Below are 19,370 nucleotides of genomic sequence, written 5' to 3'. Positions count from 1 at the left end.
CTATTCTGAGCTGATGTCGATTGTCCTCTGTAATCGCGGGAGGAGGTGGTAAGTGAATCTCGCTCCTAGGTTCTCGAGGATTTCTCTGTGCTGCCCGAGCGTTAGCGTGCTCTGCATACCTGAACATTGCCTGGAAATTTCGACAGTCTTTCTGCAAGTGCCCTGACTATCTTTTACCGTTATTGTCGATGAAAAAGTGCATCTGACACGGCCCATTCATCATGTCTTCAGGGGACACGAAGGGCCTTGGGAACCTAGGCCCGCTATTTTGCCTGTTGTTGCGAGAGTCATCCCTGTTATCACCTCGCTGTTCGCTGCTTCTCTGGTAATCATCTCTGTTGTTTCCTCCTGTGTTTGCTCGAAAACCTGCCGAAATTTGCCCTGGAGCGTCATAATTCTGGTACTGCCGAGGAAATCGTCGCCTCGGTTGATAGTTTCGACCACGGTCCTCCTCTGGCGACCTATGTCGTTTGTTGTAGACAGCGTCTTCTCCATCTGCCCATTTGTTTGCTATCTCCATTAACGCAGATACTGTCTTTGGATTGGTCCTTCCCAAGTCCTCGACAAAATCTCCACGCCTGATTCCTGCGACAAACGCATCTATTGCTCTCTCGTCAGATATATTTTCTGCCGAGTTTTTGATGATATTCCACCTTTGAATGTACTTTCTCATTGGCTCATCTGGCTTTTGTCGACATGCTCTTAACTCCTCTAACGATGCAGGTTTTTTGCACGTAGATCTGAAGTTCTTGACGAACACGTCCTCGAAACTTTCCCAGCTGTCAATAGATCCTGGAGTGAGTTTCTTTATCCAAGATCGTGCGGCTCCACTCAAATGCACCTGGATGCTTTGCATAGCTGTTGCCCTGGTTCCTCCTGTGAGCTTCACTGTCTCAAGATAATCGACTAGCCAATCCTCTGGATCTTGAAGGCCGTCGAACTTCTTGAAGTTGTCGGGTAACTTGAATCCTGAGGGGACTCGAGTTTTTCGGACTCTCCTCGTGAAGCATGGCAAGCCGCACATATCTTCGTCGTTAAGCTCTGGAGATTGCCGATGATCCCTTCTGCTTTGCCGCGCTCTATCGACCCTTGTTTGTGCTGTCGTGTCTCTTGCTCCGCTTGGTCCTTCAGGGGCTGCCGCCGTTGCTGCTGCAGGTCGTGGACTATTTTGCCTTGCCGCTCCTTCGGGAGGCGTTGATACAAACGCTGTTCCCATAGCTCCAACCCCTGCTATCGCCATATTGTATAGTGTTTCCCTTGGGTCACCTGGAGGTGGTTTAGATGCAAGGATGAAGGCTTGTGTCGCAATATACCCAGCTTCTGGTGTCTTGGGAATAATGTTCCCTCTTGTATCTATCGACATAAAGGACATGTCGAGGTTTTGAACCAAGTGCTCTCTTTCAGCTTCGGGTATGTGTTGTAACCTTGACCTTCCTCTGTTCCTAGCCTCCCTGTGGCTATCACCCGAAGTTCTAGATTGTCGACTTAGATCTGCCCTTCTTCGCCGGATGCGAAGCTGCCTCTTTTCTTCTCGTTTAACTCGGCCGTCTCTGCTTTTTCCAATTCTCTGGCAGGTCGTGCGAGTCTATATTGATATGCTTGTAATTCCTCTGGTGTGGCTGTGGTAGCCATTGGTTCTGTACCATTCATAGCTCTCGTGGCTCTGTCCCACGCTGTTTGTGAAAGTTGAACTCTGTCTCGCGGCTCTGGTCCGACGTATTTGTTGCCCAGGCCTTGTCGCAGATTGGAGGGATCGACGTATGGATTTCCCAGATCGTCGAAAGCCTCAGATGTTTCCTCTTGATCCTCGATTGCATAAATCTGATGATATTTTGTATTCAGATCTATGTTGGGTTTGGTGACATCGTCATTGAGATTGATGAAGACCTTGCCCACTGTGATAGATTTGTCGATGAAGTCGTAACTATCGACATCGCTTGAGCCATCGCTTATATATGAGTCCGCAGATGACTCAAATGACATGTCGTTGAAGATCTTGGCAAGTTTCTCTTTTGTTCTGGTGCTGACGTAGCGTGTCGACGAAGTTTCTTCTTCTCCTGACTCGGTTGACGATGTATAGCTTGAAAAATCGGAATCAACCGCCGACGATCCCGACGAAATCGGAATTTCGACACGATACGATCCTTCTTTCTCGACGCGAAAGCGAAAACTTCCGAACGTCATCTCCATAGGCTCCGGCAGGTACGCATATGCATCCAAACGGGAGGGTGGGTGAGGAACAAAATCGACAAGACCAGCAGCGATCTGTTTACCTCGATCCATTGTGTTGCTTGCGGTTGATGATGTCGAAGATCTTGAACGTGCCATCGAGATCAGATCCTTACGCCTCTAATTCCCACAGACGGCGCCAATTGACAGGGTATCAACTTGTCAATGCCTATGGATTATAGGCTAGGGTTTAGTTGAAAGTAGAGGGCAAGTAGATCTCGAAGGTTTCAGCCGAAAAGTACTCGACGATTATGGAGACTAGGGTTTGTAACAATGATTCGATGATCTCTTCGTCCCTCGACTCCCCCTTTATATAGGAGGCGGAGCCGAGGGTTTCGTTTTGTACAAGTTACAGAGTTCGGGCCGGTTTCTAACTCATCCCGCCAGATTACAAATAACACTTCCTATTACAACTCTAATTTTCCTTTATATATCTTGGGCTTCCGAATCTTCTTATTCCTCGGGTATTGGGCCTTCAGTAAACCTCGGGTACTATATTTGATAGGCCCATTTGGGATGCCTATGTCACCTACGTTCTACTATCCTATCCTGTCATAGATATTCCGATCCAATTCAGAATCACGATTTTGATAACATTGCCGTCACGTACCACTTTCATGATGTCTTGTTTCCTTCAAGTGTATTTACGGGGATTAACATGAATTATCTCAAATTCTGGAAAATCAAATCCTCACTTATCCTTTTACTTTTCCAAATTTAAACGAAATAATCCCGAGATATTCCTTCTTATTCTCACATTTTTTATCTGGAATAAAAATTATCCATCATTTACTAGTGTATTTTTGGGGAAACGTATTCAAGCGGTTGTGAGGGAATTGGGTAACATCAAATCTTCTCCCATCACCAAACCCATTAGGGACGGAAATACAAGAGAAGTAAACAAGGTCTACAAATCTTTGCTAGGTCTTTGTCCAGGTACTTTAGAAAAAGACCATCAGTTGTTCGTAGATAATAGAAGCTGGAATCGATCAATGTATATTTAAGAGCTAGGCATCGAACAATCTCTCCACCTTTCGACTTGGATCCTCTAGTCGGACGTCTGGTTTGCACTACCTCCTTCGTCCGTGGCCGAGTTAGCCGATGAGTCAGCCACACATAAATTGGTTGCAGCAAGCATTGGATGTTCAGAGATAAAGAACATTTCCCGATTGGCTTGGTAGCCACACGCGGGCCAGTTTTCATGGCTGGATATATGAGAAATTATGAAGCAGACCAAAGCGGAAGTATTATCGAGGCATCTTTCAAGCTATACATTAAATGGTTCATCGTTGCACTGAAAGATTTTGGACACTTGTCGAATGAATGGCCACAAATCACTATATACCTCTACATGAGTAACCCCTGCATCCACTAGACGCTCTAGACCAAATAAAAATGCTTCATATTCAACTTAATTGCTAGTACAAAAATAAATGAATTGGCAAGAGGCTTTGAACACAATACATGAGAAGAATTATAGACATTCATAACTCCCTCCATGTTGCTGCAAACTTAAACAATTAAATACATTCACGGTGTTGCAGGCTTTGAACTTTTACTTGATCAACTCGTACCTCCATTTGTCGATTCATCCGCTAAAAATGGGTATTTTTATCATATATTTTTATTTTTGATGCTTATTAACAACACGATCTTTGGGCTGGAAACAACTAGGATTCATATAGCAATTTGAGCATACGTAGTAGTATAATGCAAGACCATCATAGCTATCTAGCTAATCCAATTTGAGGGATGGTTGATTCTCCTGTGCATCTGGTTCTCTATGCAACACAATGTGCATACCTCGAACTGTCATGCCCAGGCTCGTTAGTCTCTCTCTGTGTCATGTGTGCCTGATACAAATAAATTCTAGACCCGGATCAAACTAAAAATAGATTTATACTAAATATTTATGCTTATTTTAAATTAATTTGATCAAGCCAAATCTAACGAGTACGATTTCCATTATTTAGATGACATAGTTAACAAAAACAATATTTATGAATATTAGTTATACTATTATTTGTTATACAACTTTTATATGTATCATTGCAAAGTTTGATTGTGCTAAATTTCAGTTGTTTGTTGCATTAAAAGTTCTCTTTGAGCTATTTTTCACAGTTGTATAAATTATATGTGTATCATTGCAAAGTTTGATTGTGGTAAATTTAAGTTGTATGTTGCATTAAAATCTCTATTTGAGCTACTTTTTGACAGTTGCATAAATTATATAGTGCACAAACATGTATTTGTGTGTATATGTTTGTTCATTATATTTCTATTATCCTCGCATATTATGATAGAGATCATTAAAGCGTACATTCAACCAAATATCTTGGCAATGATTCTAGTGTTATCATTAGGGAATTATAATTATAGATACTTATGTAATATAATTTAAATTGTTGTCAAATCAGCAAATGTATCTTGCATGTCGGCTTAGTAACAAGTACCCAACATGAGCATCATCTGCACTTCGCACTAAAATGCCACTTCTTGTAGTAGTCAACGACAAACTTAAAATTGTGGTAAATCCTACCTTGCATACATATTATTTGGTATGATCTTCTTGAATGCAGCTGGTTTATGTGGTGTATACAAGAGCTCCTGCAATTTTTTCAATAAACAAGGGAATCTACTTACAAATTTTAGGGAATCCATTAGAGAAAGATTGTTAGCATCCTAACTAAACTAACTATAGTCGATCATGCTTTTTTGTTCATCTATACTACGGAGTATATATCATCGCACCCTGGTGTGAACCAAGTGATTTGGGTCTACTTTCACATATTAATAATCGTTCTAAATAAGAGTATAGGTCATAGTTGTTACTAGTACAGTTCAGTTTTGGGGCCCTCCTTCACCCGGGACCCGGGGCGGTCGCCTGTTTGCCCATCCTATGGAGTGGGCCTAATGTTGTGTTAGTGGGGTGGACACTACCGTGTTTCAGATGGACCAAGCTTAACTTCAACGTGATCGTTTTCGATGAAGACAAATGATGTGCAAGCATTAGCGGTGGCATCTGCAATGCCAACGGACACATCCTCCTCCCCTTCTCCGCGTGTATGCAACACACCCCATTTTCATAGGCACCTGGAGCGTATGGGAAGAAGATTGGGAGGAGGATGAAGGGAAAGAGGAAGAGGAAGAGGGAGAGGAGGAGGAGGAGGAGGAGGAGGAGGGAGGCGAGGAGGAGGAGGTAGAGGAGAAGGGCAGCGAGGTAGCGGCCAACACAGACAAGCCAAAAGGCACACGAGGCTCCAAGTGGAAGACGTTGGAAGATATGTGCTTGTGTGATGTTTGGAAGATGGTGAGCATTGACCCGGTCAATGGAGGCAATCAAACAAGTGACGCCTATTAGAGTAGGATCAAAATGGATTTTTTTATGAGCACAAGTTGCTCGACAAGGATTATGTGGTACGTGCATTTTGCATCATCATTATTATTTGCCTTCATGCATTTTTAGATAATTTTCGGGACTTTCCTACAAAATCCCCCTCTTTGGTATTTAATTCCTGGGAGGCAGAAAACCTCCTTTTTCATATTTTATTTGTTTCAGGATTTTCCGGATCGCAAAAATTTGAGGGAAAATACCTGATCAGTTTTTCACCCGAAGGAAGGCAGAGCGCGAAAGAATCGCGCGAGAGGGGCCACGACGTGCAAACGACACCAGGTGGCGCGACCCAACCTTCTCGCGGCGCCACCCATGCATGTTCGCACCTCGGGCATCGTTTGGGCCCCCCTTTTATTCCAGACGCCCCGTTTTCGCCCCAAAACCGAAGCCATATTTTTTCCGAGATTTATTGAGGCGCGGCGGAGGCGAAATTCCTCTCCTACTCCGGGAGAGAGCAGATCCTGCTACACCGGTAGGGGAAAGCGACGCCATCGACATCCCCACTCCTCCTTGGCTTGGGAGGAGGCATCTACATCGACATATCCACCAGCACAACCATCACCACCATCTCCATCTACGAGATCGATGTCATCCACCTCGTAGTTGTGTTGAATTGAACCCCAGATATTGTTTTTAGTGCTATTGCATGTTCGTGATTGGTACTTTGTCATTATTTGGTGGGAAGATTATATATTCAGATTGTGTTGGAACCATTATGCCTCTGATCCATATCATGTTTATCACTTGTGAGTAGTTCCCCACGTTCCTGATGTGCAATGAGTATTTGGTCAAGTTTTCTATCTTTTATGTTGTTCTATGATGGTTTTCTGCGAATGTCGACTGCATATTACTTCACCTATATGGGCTCCTAGGGCTGCACTTTGATGTAATGCATTAGTATTGGAGGAGTCGTAATGACAAAAACCATCTTCCAACAATATGAGTTGCATTAGAGGGGTTTATGTCGGGACCCTAAATTTTATGGCTATGATGATACATTTATATCTTAATGATTCCTATGCTTGCACATGAAAATGGCTCTAGGACCCATCATTAGCGGTGTATTTGCACATGCTTATGGCTGCACCTAACTAAGGCTCCACCCCTAATTGAATAAATCTTGATAAAATATTTACCATGTTGTTTAGAACTCAGATGCTAGTGAATCCATGCCGCCCTCGGAAACTTTTGTCTAAATAAGCATACACACTTGAGCTTGTCCTCTTGCTGCATAGAGGATTGGGCTTTTCTCTCGTAGAGAACATTTACTTATTTGCTATTTACTTTCCGCACTTTATTTTTATTGCAAACTATATACCTGAAACACCAAAACCATCACTTTATTATTACTGCTTTCCTGTTATGTTTGCTAACCCATACCTTCAGCTTCTCGTGGGTTCGACAACCTTTGTTTATTGAAAAGTACTACAATTGATCTCCTGCACTTGGGAGCCATCAGTATGCCCAAATGCAAATGAAGAGGAGCCAAAAAGCTATGTCTACCCAGTGGGGTATCATACAACATGCGATGAACCTATTCCGTGGCTACCATGCAATGCAAACATTGAAGTTATACCGGAGAGTGGCATGAACTCGATCAATATGGTAAGTGCTTGGCCATCTATTTTATGTGTTTTCTTGATCGGCTATGCATTGATGTCTTTGTGTTTTCTTGCTTTAGTTGGACCATGCACTATTGTTGTACCCAAAGAGAAACAAAGACAAAGGATTCACCTTGTTGCATTGCTATACCAAGCTCAAAGAATGTTGGAGGCAAACACACCTTAAATTGGTGAAGACATTCGACGACGTTGTTGATCTAGATGCGCCACTAGCAACCTCGGCGGTATGCCCAATCGACAACAAGAAGGCCAAGCTATCCATGACTGAAGCAGCATCATCCTATAGGGTGCAAGCATCGATCGACAAGTGCCTTGCCGATGTCTCGACGAACTTGCTCATTCGAGGGCAAAAAGAGTAATGAGAGGTGGAAGACCCTGTTGTCGTAGCAAGACGAGAAGATATTGACCGAGAAGGAGAGAGCTTCCATGAAGAGAATGAGAACGGACTTCATGATCTTGACCGCTGACACTTCACAAATGGATGATGAGCTGAAGGTGGGGCACATTTTCTACCTCGACATGATCTTGCAAGAAATTTCCGTTCGAAGTGCGAGCAGCGATGGTATCAGCAGCAGCAACTCGGCATCGATGCCATCAACTACGGCGGCGACAACAGCTTCGACGCCGGGCGAACAACACAATGACGTTGTTATGGACGAGTCGCCATCGATGGCGAAGATCACCCCATTCTTCTAGGCTTTACTTGTGCCTCGGTTCTGTAGTATTCTAGCCAGCGAACGTGGCGATATGATGGTGCGAACTCTGAAAACTAGCCTTTGAATTCTATGGTTGGGTCTATTTTTATTTTGATTTAAATTTCATTGCAAAAAATCTGTTTGGCATCCTATTGGAGAGGGGGGGAGGGCCACCACGTGGCAGCGGCTCCCAATGAACCCATCCATCTATGCTTCCGAATTTTGTTTGGGGACGCAATCGAAGATGCTCTGAGGTCAATTTGGATTGAACAAATAACATGACCTTCAAGCATAAGTCGAAGACCAGGGCACTTCTTTTAGATGCCATTGTTGAGGAAGCTGGTAGGTGGAAATTAGTGGTTTTTTTTGTGAGCAGTCGTTCTATTTGAACGCCTTGTGACACATTCTTGCAGTGCACGTCCCTGGACACGCGCGACAAGTTCACCTGGCGCTTCACTCCGGATGGTAGCTACTCGGCCTCCTCCGCGTATCGCCTCCAGTTTGTGGGCTCCGTGCAGACAGCCTTCGTCCAGCTCATCTGGAAGCCCTGGGCTACTCCGCGCTGTCGTCTCTTTGCTTGGCTCTTTGTCCAGAACAGGCTTATGACGGCCGACAGGCTGCTTGCTCGAGGATGGCCGAATGGGTACTTCTGTCCGCTTTGCATGCGGAGCCTCGAGACCGCGACACACCTCTTCATCGAGTGCCCGTTCTCGCGGCAGGTTTGGGCCGGGGTGGCAATCATCGCCACGGCCCCATCCCTCGCTCCCTCCTCCTGGGGGAACCACCACAGGTCCATCGATTGGATGGCCGGCCTGTCTGAGGGGCTGCCTTCCCTGGAGGCATCCCGTGTCCGTTCCTGGACGCTCCTGGTCCTCTGGCACTTATGGCTTGAGCGAAACGCCCGCGTCTTCATAGCCTCCCTCTCCCCGGTCCGCTCCCTGCTGGCTCGGATCACCGACGAGGCGGCTGCTTGGGACTTGGCGGGTGCGAAGATCTCCGTAGCTCGCGAGTAGTCCGCTTTCTCTTTTAGTTGTGGTGGACACCTCTCCACCACCATGTTTGCTCGGCGCGGCGTCTGTGCCGTGGCCGCAGCCGTTGTAGTCCGGTTGTAATCTCTTCTTCTATTAATATATCGAGCAGCTCACCTGCCGAATTCTCAAAAAAAATTCTTGCAGTGCATGTTGTGTATGGTTCTTCTTCTTCTATCTATAAAGAAAAAAGGCATACTTTGTCGCAATTCTTTGTAAAAAAATGTAAAAATAGATAATGCTGAAGTCAAGGCTAGATAACAAAAATAAAAACTTTTCAGTAAATGTTCTGTTTTTAAATCTACAGATGCAACTTGCAATATATTGAAACTGCTCTATGGAGCGCAGTTGCAAGTTTATATCAATACCTTCTAACAAAACATAAGACAGTTCAGCATTAACATGGTCTCTACAAACAACACTGAATCGAAGACGCAAACACGAAAGTGGTTCTCCCTAGGCACACGATATCGACGAGGAAGACGACGACGCGATGCACAACTGCGCAGCAGCTGCCGCCTCGTCGGCACCCCGGCTGCGCAGTAGCTGCGCGATGTCATCGTACCCCATCGTCTCGGCCATCTGGAGCGGCGTCGCGTCCCGCTTGGTCTTGGCGTGGACGTCAGCGCCCATGTCAAGCAGCAGGTCCACGGCGTCGGCGCAGCCGCCCTCGACGGCGAGGTGCAGCGGCCGGTGCCCTTCCACGTCCTCGCACTCGATGTCCATGCAGCCGGACCCGGCGAGCAAGGCGATCACGTCGCAGTGGCCTTTGATCGCGGCCATGTGGAGCGCCGTCAGGCCGTACTGGTCGCGGCCGCGGATGCCCGTGCGCTTGCTGAGGAGGAGCTGCAGGCTCTGGAGGTCGCCTCGCCTAGCCGCTGTCATGACCAGCTCCCAACGTTGCAGTATGTCCACAACTTCTTTCTGTAATCGGTGAAACAGACGTGTTACATTATTACAAGAGATCTGGTGTGAAAATTGTGAGTTGTACTACTGTTCATTTAGTACATTCCAAGATCCCAACTGGACAACAAAACAATGTAGTTGCAGACCATCGTTCACGAGCGCAACGACACAAGTCATATGTGCCAAGCTACGTACAGCGTACCCAGCTGGAAGTCTGGAATCATGGTCCTTCAGATTCTGCTCGTGACGAAACAGTCGAAATATTGCAGATTACCCTGCTTCAACAGTTAGTCACACATCCACATTTTTACATGACAATATTTTCTTACGACCTTGGAGGCTTCGAGGCTGTTAGTGTGTTACGCTGCCACGGATGTTTGCCCAATCTAAACTATGATGAAAACCTTGAAGTAAGCAGTCTTTCCAGCCCTGAAGTTACATGGCAGTACAAAGGACAAGCGTACTTACATAGCCCTTGTCTCGCGCCACGTCCAGTGGAGTCTTCCCTCGGGCGTCGGCGGACGCGGCGTCGGCGCCCATCTCCACCAGCTCCGCCACCGCCTCCACCTCCCCTGCTGCGGCCGCGACGTGCAGAGCCGTCCTGCCATCCTTGTCACGAGCCGCCAGCGCTTCCGGCCCCAGCCTCCTCACCTCTTCGCAGTCCCCCCTCGCGGCAGCCGCGTGCAGCGGCGCCCACTGCTCGGTGTCGGGCATTAGCGCTTCGGGCTGGAGAACCGGCAGAAGTTGCGGCTGCCGGCGCAGGATGAGGCGCACGGCCGCGGAGTCCCCAGCGTCCGCGGCGAGGCGGAGCAGGTAGGGCCCGCCGAAGAACACGCGGAGGCGTATGGCGCCGGCGGCAGCGCTGCCGGTGATGGAGGCGGCGGAGTCGAGGTGCGCGGCGGAGAGGGAGGAGAGGACGAGGAAGCGGTCGGCGCGGGAGCGCGGGAACGACTGCGGCGCGTGCGGCTGCGGGCGGAGCACGACGCGGATGGTTGCGGAGGAGAGCGGCTGCAGGGTGCCGCGCGGCGGGCTGACGAGGAACTTGAGCGGGGAGGAGGTCTGGACCTTGAATGCCACGGGGAGGGAGGGGTGCAGCGAGCGGAGGCGGAGGTCGACGCGGCACTTGGAGTTGGGCTTGAAGTCGATCACCACCTCCTCCTCCGCCACCTCCAGCAGTGGCTGCTCGGGCGCCGGAGGTTTGGCGGCAGTGGTGGAATTGGCGGCAATGGAGGCTGGCTTCGCAGCGGCCATCTCTTGGCAGTTTGGAACTTCGTACGTACAAGCTGGTAGAACGCGCAGAGTATAACGGGGGCAGTGGAACTGGAAGCATGGAATGGTGTCTGGCTAGTGCCCACCTAGGATGACGCTTTTGATTGCACGCTGGATGGGGCAACGATAGAACGTTGATTTTCTGTGCCAATGGAATCTGACATGGTGGATACTTGGAATATATGGACCAAATGAGTCACAATTACCACACAATTCAGTAAGTACGTACCAATATGAACAGAAAACCCATTTGTGGCACCTTACCACCCAATTTAGTAAGTATAAATTAAACAAAAATCACGATAAACATTATAAAACGGAGGGACTATTTGTTTAGATAAAAGGCTTCATGTCCAGCCATAAATTACTAGGGCCCCAAACAGTAGATACAAGATGCTTGAAAATAATTTACAACATCAAGAACAACCACAAACATAAAAGAAACAAGAAAACGTTGAACTCGTATTTGTGATGCTCTCCACCGTGAATGAAGCACCATGAGAGCAACGAAGAAAATCTTAGAGTGGAAACGCAATCAAGGTGAAACATGCCTCTGTATGCCCTAGGAGAGGCGAGCAATCGCCTGACTAACCTCCTCCGTCACCATAGAGGGACCCCGGCCCCTTGCCCCCTTTCCTTGGCAATGATTTCAACAAAATCTGCCACGGCTGAGCATCTACTTCATCTAATGAGCAGACTGATGAGTCCCGCATAAACCGTCATGTACCTCTCCCATGATAACCTTGTGTTGGTCTTTGTTCAAGCACTTTATAGAAGAATGACATCGGTTGTTCGGCGATATAAGTCGGAATTAGTCAATGTATATTTGAGAGCTAGCCGTCAAACAATTATGTCCACATTTTGACTTGGATCTTGCATATAATCAGCAATCGACCTCCTCCAGTCGGACTTATAGTTTGCACTAGATCATTCACTAGTGGTGGAGTTAGAAGATGATCCGACCTTTGTTAAGTCGTCCACACTTAGGCCGTTTGCAGCAAGCATTGGATGTTCAGACATAAAGAACATGCCCTGCCAGACATGGTAGCCAGATTCTTGCTGTGTCAACCAATAGGCGCGCTTGGACATATGCGAAATTTTTAAACGGTCCAAAGTGGAAATAATGTCGAGACACCTATCAAGGTATACCATGAGGATTCTTCATTGCACTGAAAGATCTTGGACACTTGCTAGGTGAACCACCGTAAGCCTCAGTATGAGTAACCCCTGCATCGACTAAATGCTACAACCCAAATAGAAGTACTTCATAGTTGGCATGTTTTTAATACCAAAATAATTCAGTTGGCAAGAAGTGTAGTGTTGTGAGGAGAAGTATAGCCAGTGCCAACTCCTCCACCGCTAATGCAAACTGAACCATTAAATTATAGCAAACATTTTGGACCCAGGTACAACGAAAAATATATTTATACCAAAAATTTGTACTTATTTTCATCAAACCATACCTAATGATTATGATTTACATTATTTAGATATTATAGTTAACCCATGACAATATTTTTGAATATTACTTATAATGTTATTTGTTATACAATTTTTATGTATATCATTGTAAAGTTTGGTTGTGCTAACTTTAAGTTGCGTGTTGCATTCAAAGTTCTTCTTGATCTACTCTTCACAATTTGTCTAATAATATTGTGTATACACATGTATTTGTGTGTATGTATGTTTTCTCATGTATACATTCTTATTATCCTCACATATTATGATAGAGATCATTAACGTTGTATAGTCATACCAAATATCTTGGCAATGCTTCGAGTATATCATTAGGCAAGTACTTCTATAGATACTTCTATAGTATAATTTGAACCGTTGTCAAATCAGCCAATGTATCTTGCATGCCGGCTCAATAACAAATTCACAACATGTGCACCATATGCACTACATACGTACCAAAATAGCACATCTTGTATAGTAAAAACTACAAAACTAAAATTATAATAGACCCTACCTTGCATACATATTCTTTGATTATTTACGCTTGTCTTGAATAAACTTGGTATTATGTGGTGTATACAAGAGCTCCTATCAATTTCAAAATATGTTTTTTGCACAAACTTGAACACAGAAATATATTTACAAATTTTATGGAATCCATTACATAGGGACTAGCATCCTAAATAAAATGACTATAGTCAACCCGGTTTGTTTGTTCCTACCTACTACAGAGTATATTTCATCCCTTTGCGGTGTGGATCACCTGATGTAAATTGGGTCTATTTTCACATAATTAATAAACCTTAGGAAGAAGAGGGCAAGTTATAGTTGTTACTAGTGCATACTTCCTCCGTCCACAAATAAGTGTACATACGGGTTTTCCAAGATAAATTATGAAGTGGAGTAAAAAATACATTGGGAACATGCATCTCTCCTTTTTAATTTTTTTTACTCCAATGAGCTAAGTGCATGTGGAAAACAAGAAGAAGATGTGCTCCATATTATTGGGTTTGATTTCCGTGCGATGAGAAAGAAGCAATTAAAGTGCATTGGAAACATAGGTGTACATTCTTTTGTGGATAAAGTTTAGAGCTAGATGTCCACTTATTTGTGGACGGAGGGAGTATTAGTTTGTGGGCCTTCCTTCTCTCATGACCGAGGCGATCGCACATTCTATGGACCAAGCTTAACTTCGAGGGGTCCATATGTTGAATGGAGACAAAGTACATGGACATCAACGGTGCCATCCACGATTCCAATGGACGTGTCCTTCCCGCCTTTACCGAGCAGATAAACACATCCCATTGGCATTATCGAGGCCCCAACACTAGCCCGAGGATCCATTGTTCATAAAGAACAAACCGAGGAGGCATTTGGTGGTGGATACCTACCACATACGACCTATCAGGAGATGGATTGATCAGGGATTTTCAGCTAGGCATTACCGTCATCTACATGGATATATTTGTTTGTGAATCTCTATTGAAACCAAGGAATTCAAATGGTGCTCCAACAACATATTTCATGTCTATAATGGGGAAGGATACAAGGAAAGATTTTATTTCAGGAAATTCGGAGGTAGCAGGAAGAGTTAAAATGTGGATCAATTTTCATAGGGACATATTGGTCTTGGCGCATGTGCTTATCCTACCCCACCGGTTGCGTACACGTGGCTACAATATGGGAGGACTCAACCAATATCACCACAAACCCTACCTGGCCTTGACCATATTTATTCCATGCATTTGGTCGTCGGTGTATTATGGACCCCGAGTGAGATATGAGCGCCTTAGACGAATTGGTGGTGAGAAATTGGTGGCGCAGTACAAAAGCAATGATGGCGGGGGTCGTGGCAAGGTGGTGGAGGTGGGGGTCTCTCAACTAGGGGTGGCTACAACCAAAACTTCAACAACAATCACCATAATTTAATTTTGAACATGAACTCTGAAAATTAGAGACCTACAAAAAAAACAATTGCTTGTTTCGTCTCTCTTGATAGGTTTGGTTGATACCTGCTTGCCTCAGCTTAGATTGGCCAGGAGTCCAAGGACACAACCGTTTATTGGCCCAATACTTGGTTGTTGCAGATCTTAATGAGTAGCCCATGAACATCATCGGCTCCATTGTTTAGCTCGTCAACGTTAACGAGTTAAAAATTTTGCTCAGCTTGGCTCGGTAGGAATATGAGTCGAGCAAACCAGCGTTCATTAAATTCACTGAGCTTCAAACTTTATGTCAACCCTACTTTCAGCTATATCGATAATTTGGGTGGATGGGTTCTGATCGAACAACTGTTAGGAGGCGATTTGCACAAAAACAACCCTTTTATGAAAGAAATGCACAAAATAACCTCCCAACCAAACTATTTCAATTCACTAACCCTTTTGTGTGGCGCCTATGCGAGCGGCGGCACACTTCACCGTGTGGCGCCCATGCGATGGGCGCCACACATCTTGCCTGCGTGGTGTGCATGTGCGTGCGTGGCCTACAGCTACCAACGTGGAAGGCATGTGTGACGCCCATGGCAAAGACGCCACACTACTCTCTATAAATAAACTTTGTGTAGAGTTGATAGAACATAGTGGTAGCTCAATTGGATGATGCCTTTGATGCAAATCTGTAGGTCTTAAGTTCAAAACCCCCAAACCACTTGATTTACTTTTTAAAATTCTGCTAGACATTGTAGTATGTTCTAAAATATAGTACCCAGCTCCGTATTGTTTCTAAAACTTTTTATCATTTTTTTAATCATGGTAGGAGTCCAAAATAAAACATAATGCCTCATGTTTGTTTTAATTGATACGCATGTACATCATACACATGCAGGAATTCTTCACAAGTTGGCATCAATTTAATCTTACCAGAGGTACTACATAATATTCTGTGTGGGTGAAAGTTCTTTTGTCACCAGCAGATTTCTTAAAGCACTTTTTGCATTCTCATATTCCATGTTAGAATGAGAGCTCAAGATATGTCAAATTGAAGCCTTTAGTTATCCTGAATGTACGCAGTGGTAGGAAAAAAGGAGGCGTTACAACAGATGATCATTAATTTTCTCTTGCTCCTTTACGTAAACTTTTATTTTAGTTCCAAGTGAATCATGTAAAAAAGGTCGATTGAAGTAGATAGATTCAATCCAAGCTAGCACTTTGCAACGGGCACTCTGCATCATGAATTGCTGCATTTAGTTCCCACAGCTCATAAAACACCAGCCGTGGTTAAACTTCCTCGTGGGGAAAAAGAGCGTAAAACAAAAGTTTAGAGGAAAATGAATCTGTAGCAAATTACCCTCGTTACGTATAGGATAGATGAAGTGGGGTCAAGAAACATATCTTTTGTCATCAGGGGCAGCTGAACCGATGCATCTGCCATAAAAAAGGCAGAATAACACATCACCCTTTAGCAACAATTTTGTTTTTAACGAAAAGGGAAGAACAACATTTAATATGCTATTATGCTTCTTCTATGTATCGACCAGATTACAGTGTGATCAAAAGAAAAGGAAGTGTACCTCACCCTCACTACCGCATTCGGGCGAGCGGAGACATCCCAGAAGATATATTCATTTAGATTGTACAAAGAGAAGGTTACAGTCACCCAGTCTGTTAAAATGCATATAATTACCTTTGTTATGAACCCAATAACTAATGTATCTATAACATCTAGTCAGTTATAGCCATTTGTTTATTAGTGATATTTGACTAGAATAATTCTTTTTTAGGCGCATTTGAGGTGAAAAAATACGATGAAAGCCCTACAAAACAGTACAAGTCTGGGTTCCATATTTTAGAACATACTACAATGTCTAGCACAATTTTAGAAAGTAAAAATAAAAATAAGTGGTTTAGGGGTTTGAACTCAAGACCTACAGGTTTGCATCAAAGGCTTCATCCAGAACCGAGTACGCAAAGACGAAGTCGGCGACGCGGTTGAGGCAATCGTAGAAGAGTCGATGCCGGGGAAGATGTTGTCAAAGCCGATGAGGACGAGATGCCGATCCGAGCTTGCCAGACCCAGGGACGCGTCGGGGACGAAGGCACGTACCGGTGTTGCCAATAACGGACGTGCGAGGGCAGAGACCATCATGGAGCATGCGCCAGTGTCATGGGGACCAGCAGAGGAGGCCTCCAGAGCGGTGGCGAGTCGCAGAGCGGCGAAGAGGGAGAGGTGTCGATGCAGTCCGTGGTTGTCGAAGTAGACGAAGTAGTCAGGGACGAGACGATGACGTTGGCGACGAGGTCGTGGTGGACGGAGACGTAGAAGGCTTCGAAACCAGCGCTAGCCAGGAGTGGCCATGCCGGATGCCTAGAAGGTAGATGTGGTCGGCGAGGCCTGCGACGACCAGAAGTGGGCATGCAACCTACCTGTAGAGGTGCGGCGGCGGTACTCGAAGTAGGCGAGGAAGAACCCGGAGGCTTGACGTAGACCTTGCGCTGACGGTGGCGATCCGCTGATACGTCTCCGACGTATCGATAATTTCTTATGTTCCATGCCACATTATTGATGTTATCTACATGTTTTATGCACACTTTATGTCATATTCGTGCATTTTCTGGAACTAACCTATTAACAAGATGCCGAAGTGCCAGTTGCTGTTTTCTGCTGTTTTTGGTTTCAGAAATCCTAGTAAAGAAATATTCTCGGAATTGGACGAAATCAACGTCCAGGATCCTATTTTGCCACGAAGCTTCCAGAAGACCGAAGAGGAGACGAAGTGGGGCCACGAGGTGGCCAGACTATAGGGCGGCGCGGCCCAAGCCCTGGCCGCGCCGACCTATAGTGTGGGCCCCTCATGTGGCCCCCTGACCTGCCCTTCCGCCTACAAATAGCCTCCGTCGCGAAACCCCCAGTACCGAGAGCCACGATACGGAAAACCTTCCAGAGACGCCGCCGCCGCCAATCCCATCTCGGGGGATTCAGGAGATCGCCTCCGGCACCCTGCCGGAGAGGAGAATCATCTCCCGGAGGACTCTACGCCGCCATAGTCGCCTCCGGAGTGATGTGTGAGTAGTCTACCCCTGGACTATGGGTCCATAGCAGTAGCTAGATGGTTGTCTTCTCCCCATTGTGCTTAATTGTCGGGTCTTGTGAGCTGCCGAACATGATCAAGATCATCTATTTGTAATTCTATATGTTGCGTTTGTTGGGATCCGATGAATAGAGAATACTATGTTATGTTGATTATCAATTCATGTCTATGTGTTGTTTATGATCTTGCATGCTCTCCGTTATTAGTAGATGCTCTGGCCAAGTTGATGCTAGTAACTCCAAGAGGGAGTATTTATGCTCGATAGTGGGTTCATGTCTCCGTGAATCTGGAGGAGTGACAAGAACCTCTAAGATTATGGATGTGATGTTGCCACTAGGGATAAAACATTGGTGCTATGTTCGAGGATGTAGTTACTGATTACATTACGCGCAATACTTAATGCAATTGTCTGTTGTTAGCAACTTAATACCGGAGGGGGTTCGGATGATAACCTGAAGGTGGACTTTTTAGGCATAGATGCATGCTGGATAGCGGTCTATGTACTTTGTCGTAATGCCCAATTAAATCTCACTATACTCATCATAATATGTATGTGCATGGTCATGCCCTCTTTATTTATCAATTGCCCAACTGTAATTTGTTCACCCAACATGCTGTTTATCTTATGGGAGAGACACCTCTAGTGAACTGTGGACCCCGGTCCAATTCTCTATACTGAAATACAATCAACTGCAATATTGTTCTACTGTTTTCTGCAAACAATCATCATCCACACTATACATCTAATCCTTTGTTACAGCAAGCCGGTGAGATTGACAACCTCGCTGTTTCGTTGGGGCAAAGTACTTGGTTTGTGTTGTGCAGGTTCCACGTTGGCGCCGGAATCCCTGGTGTTGCGCCGCACTACATCTCGCCGCCATCAACCTTCAACGTGCTTCTTGGCTCCTACTGGTTCGATAAACCTTGGTTTCATACTGAGAGAAAACTTGCCGCTGTACGCATCACACCTTCCTCTTGGGGTTCCCAACGGACGTGTGATGTACACGCCATCAAGCAATTTTTCTGGCGCCGTTGCCGGGGAGGAAAGGTAAAAGGCACTCATACTCCGGTTCCAGGTAACAGTACTTTTCTGGCGCCATTGTGTTTGTGCTCGAAGCTATTTCCTTTAGATCCTGCAATTGCATCTTTTTGTTTCTTGTTTACACTAGTAAGGCATAATGGACAACAATGAGCTTCTTATTCTATTTCCTGATTTAAGACATGGATGGTTTGATCCGAAAATTAAAAAACCCATGGAACATGTTAGCATGAACACATTGAATACCATTGTTGCTAATGATATGGAAAATTCTAAGCTTGGGGAAGCTGGTTTTGATGAGCATGATCTTTTTAGTCCCCCAAGCATTGAGGAGAAAATTTTCTTTGATGATACTTTGCCTCCTATTTATGATGATTATAATGATAGTAGTCTTTTGTTGCCACCCGTTATGGAGGATAAAATTGATTATGATTACAATATGCCTCCTATATTTGATAGCTACTTTGTTGAATTTGCTCCCACTACAACTAATAAAATTGATTATGCTTATGTGGGTAGTAATAATTTTATGCATGAGACTCATGATAAGAATGCTTTATGTGATAGTTATATTGTTGAGTTTGCTCATGATGCTACTGAAAGTTATTATGAGAGAGGAAAATATGGTTGTAGAAATTTTCATGTTACTAAAACATCTCTCTACGTGCTGAAATTTTTGAAGCTACACTTGTTTTATCTTC

General features: G+C 45.1%; 2 protein-coding genes across 2 annotated transcripts; one reads left to right on the top strand and one right to left on the bottom strand.

Annotated features, from left to right (window-relative positions):
* The first annotated feature begins 7,671 nt into the window (after positions 1–7,671).
* On the top strand, positions 7,672–8,953 carry LOC127340095 (uncharacterized). The gene is made up of 2 exons (XM_051365874.1): positions 7,672–7,740; positions 8,354–8,953. The coding sequence occupies exons 1-2, from the start codon at positions 7,672–7,674 to the stop codon at positions 8,951–8,953; spliced, it is 669 nt and encodes a 222-aa protein (XP_051221834.1).
* A 270-nt stretch (positions 8,954–9,223) lies between these two features.
* Positions 9,224–11,277, bottom strand: LOC127344729 (uncharacterized). Its single transcript, XM_051371062.2, has 2 exons — positions 10,343–11,277; positions 9,224–9,892 (listed from the first exon to the last, which is right to left on the bottom strand). The coding sequence occupies exons 1-2, from the start codon at positions 11,123–11,125 to the stop codon at positions 9,425–9,427; spliced, it is 1,251 nt and encodes a 416-aa protein (XP_051227022.1). The 5' UTR covers positions 11,126–11,277; the 3' UTR covers positions 9,224–9,424.
* Positions 11,278–19,370: the final 8,093 nt, after the last annotated feature.

The sequence above is a fragment of the Lolium perenne genome, chromosome 3, assembly GCF_019359855.2.
Source record: "Lolium perenne isolate Kyuss_39 chromosome 3, Kyuss_2.0, whole genome shotgun sequence".
Lineage (NCBI taxonomy): Eukaryota > Viridiplantae > Streptophyta > Magnoliopsida > Poales > Poaceae > Lolium > Lolium perenne.
The sequence above is the reverse complement of the archived record's forward strand: the minus strand, read 5'-3'. Positions and strand labels throughout refer to the sequence as shown.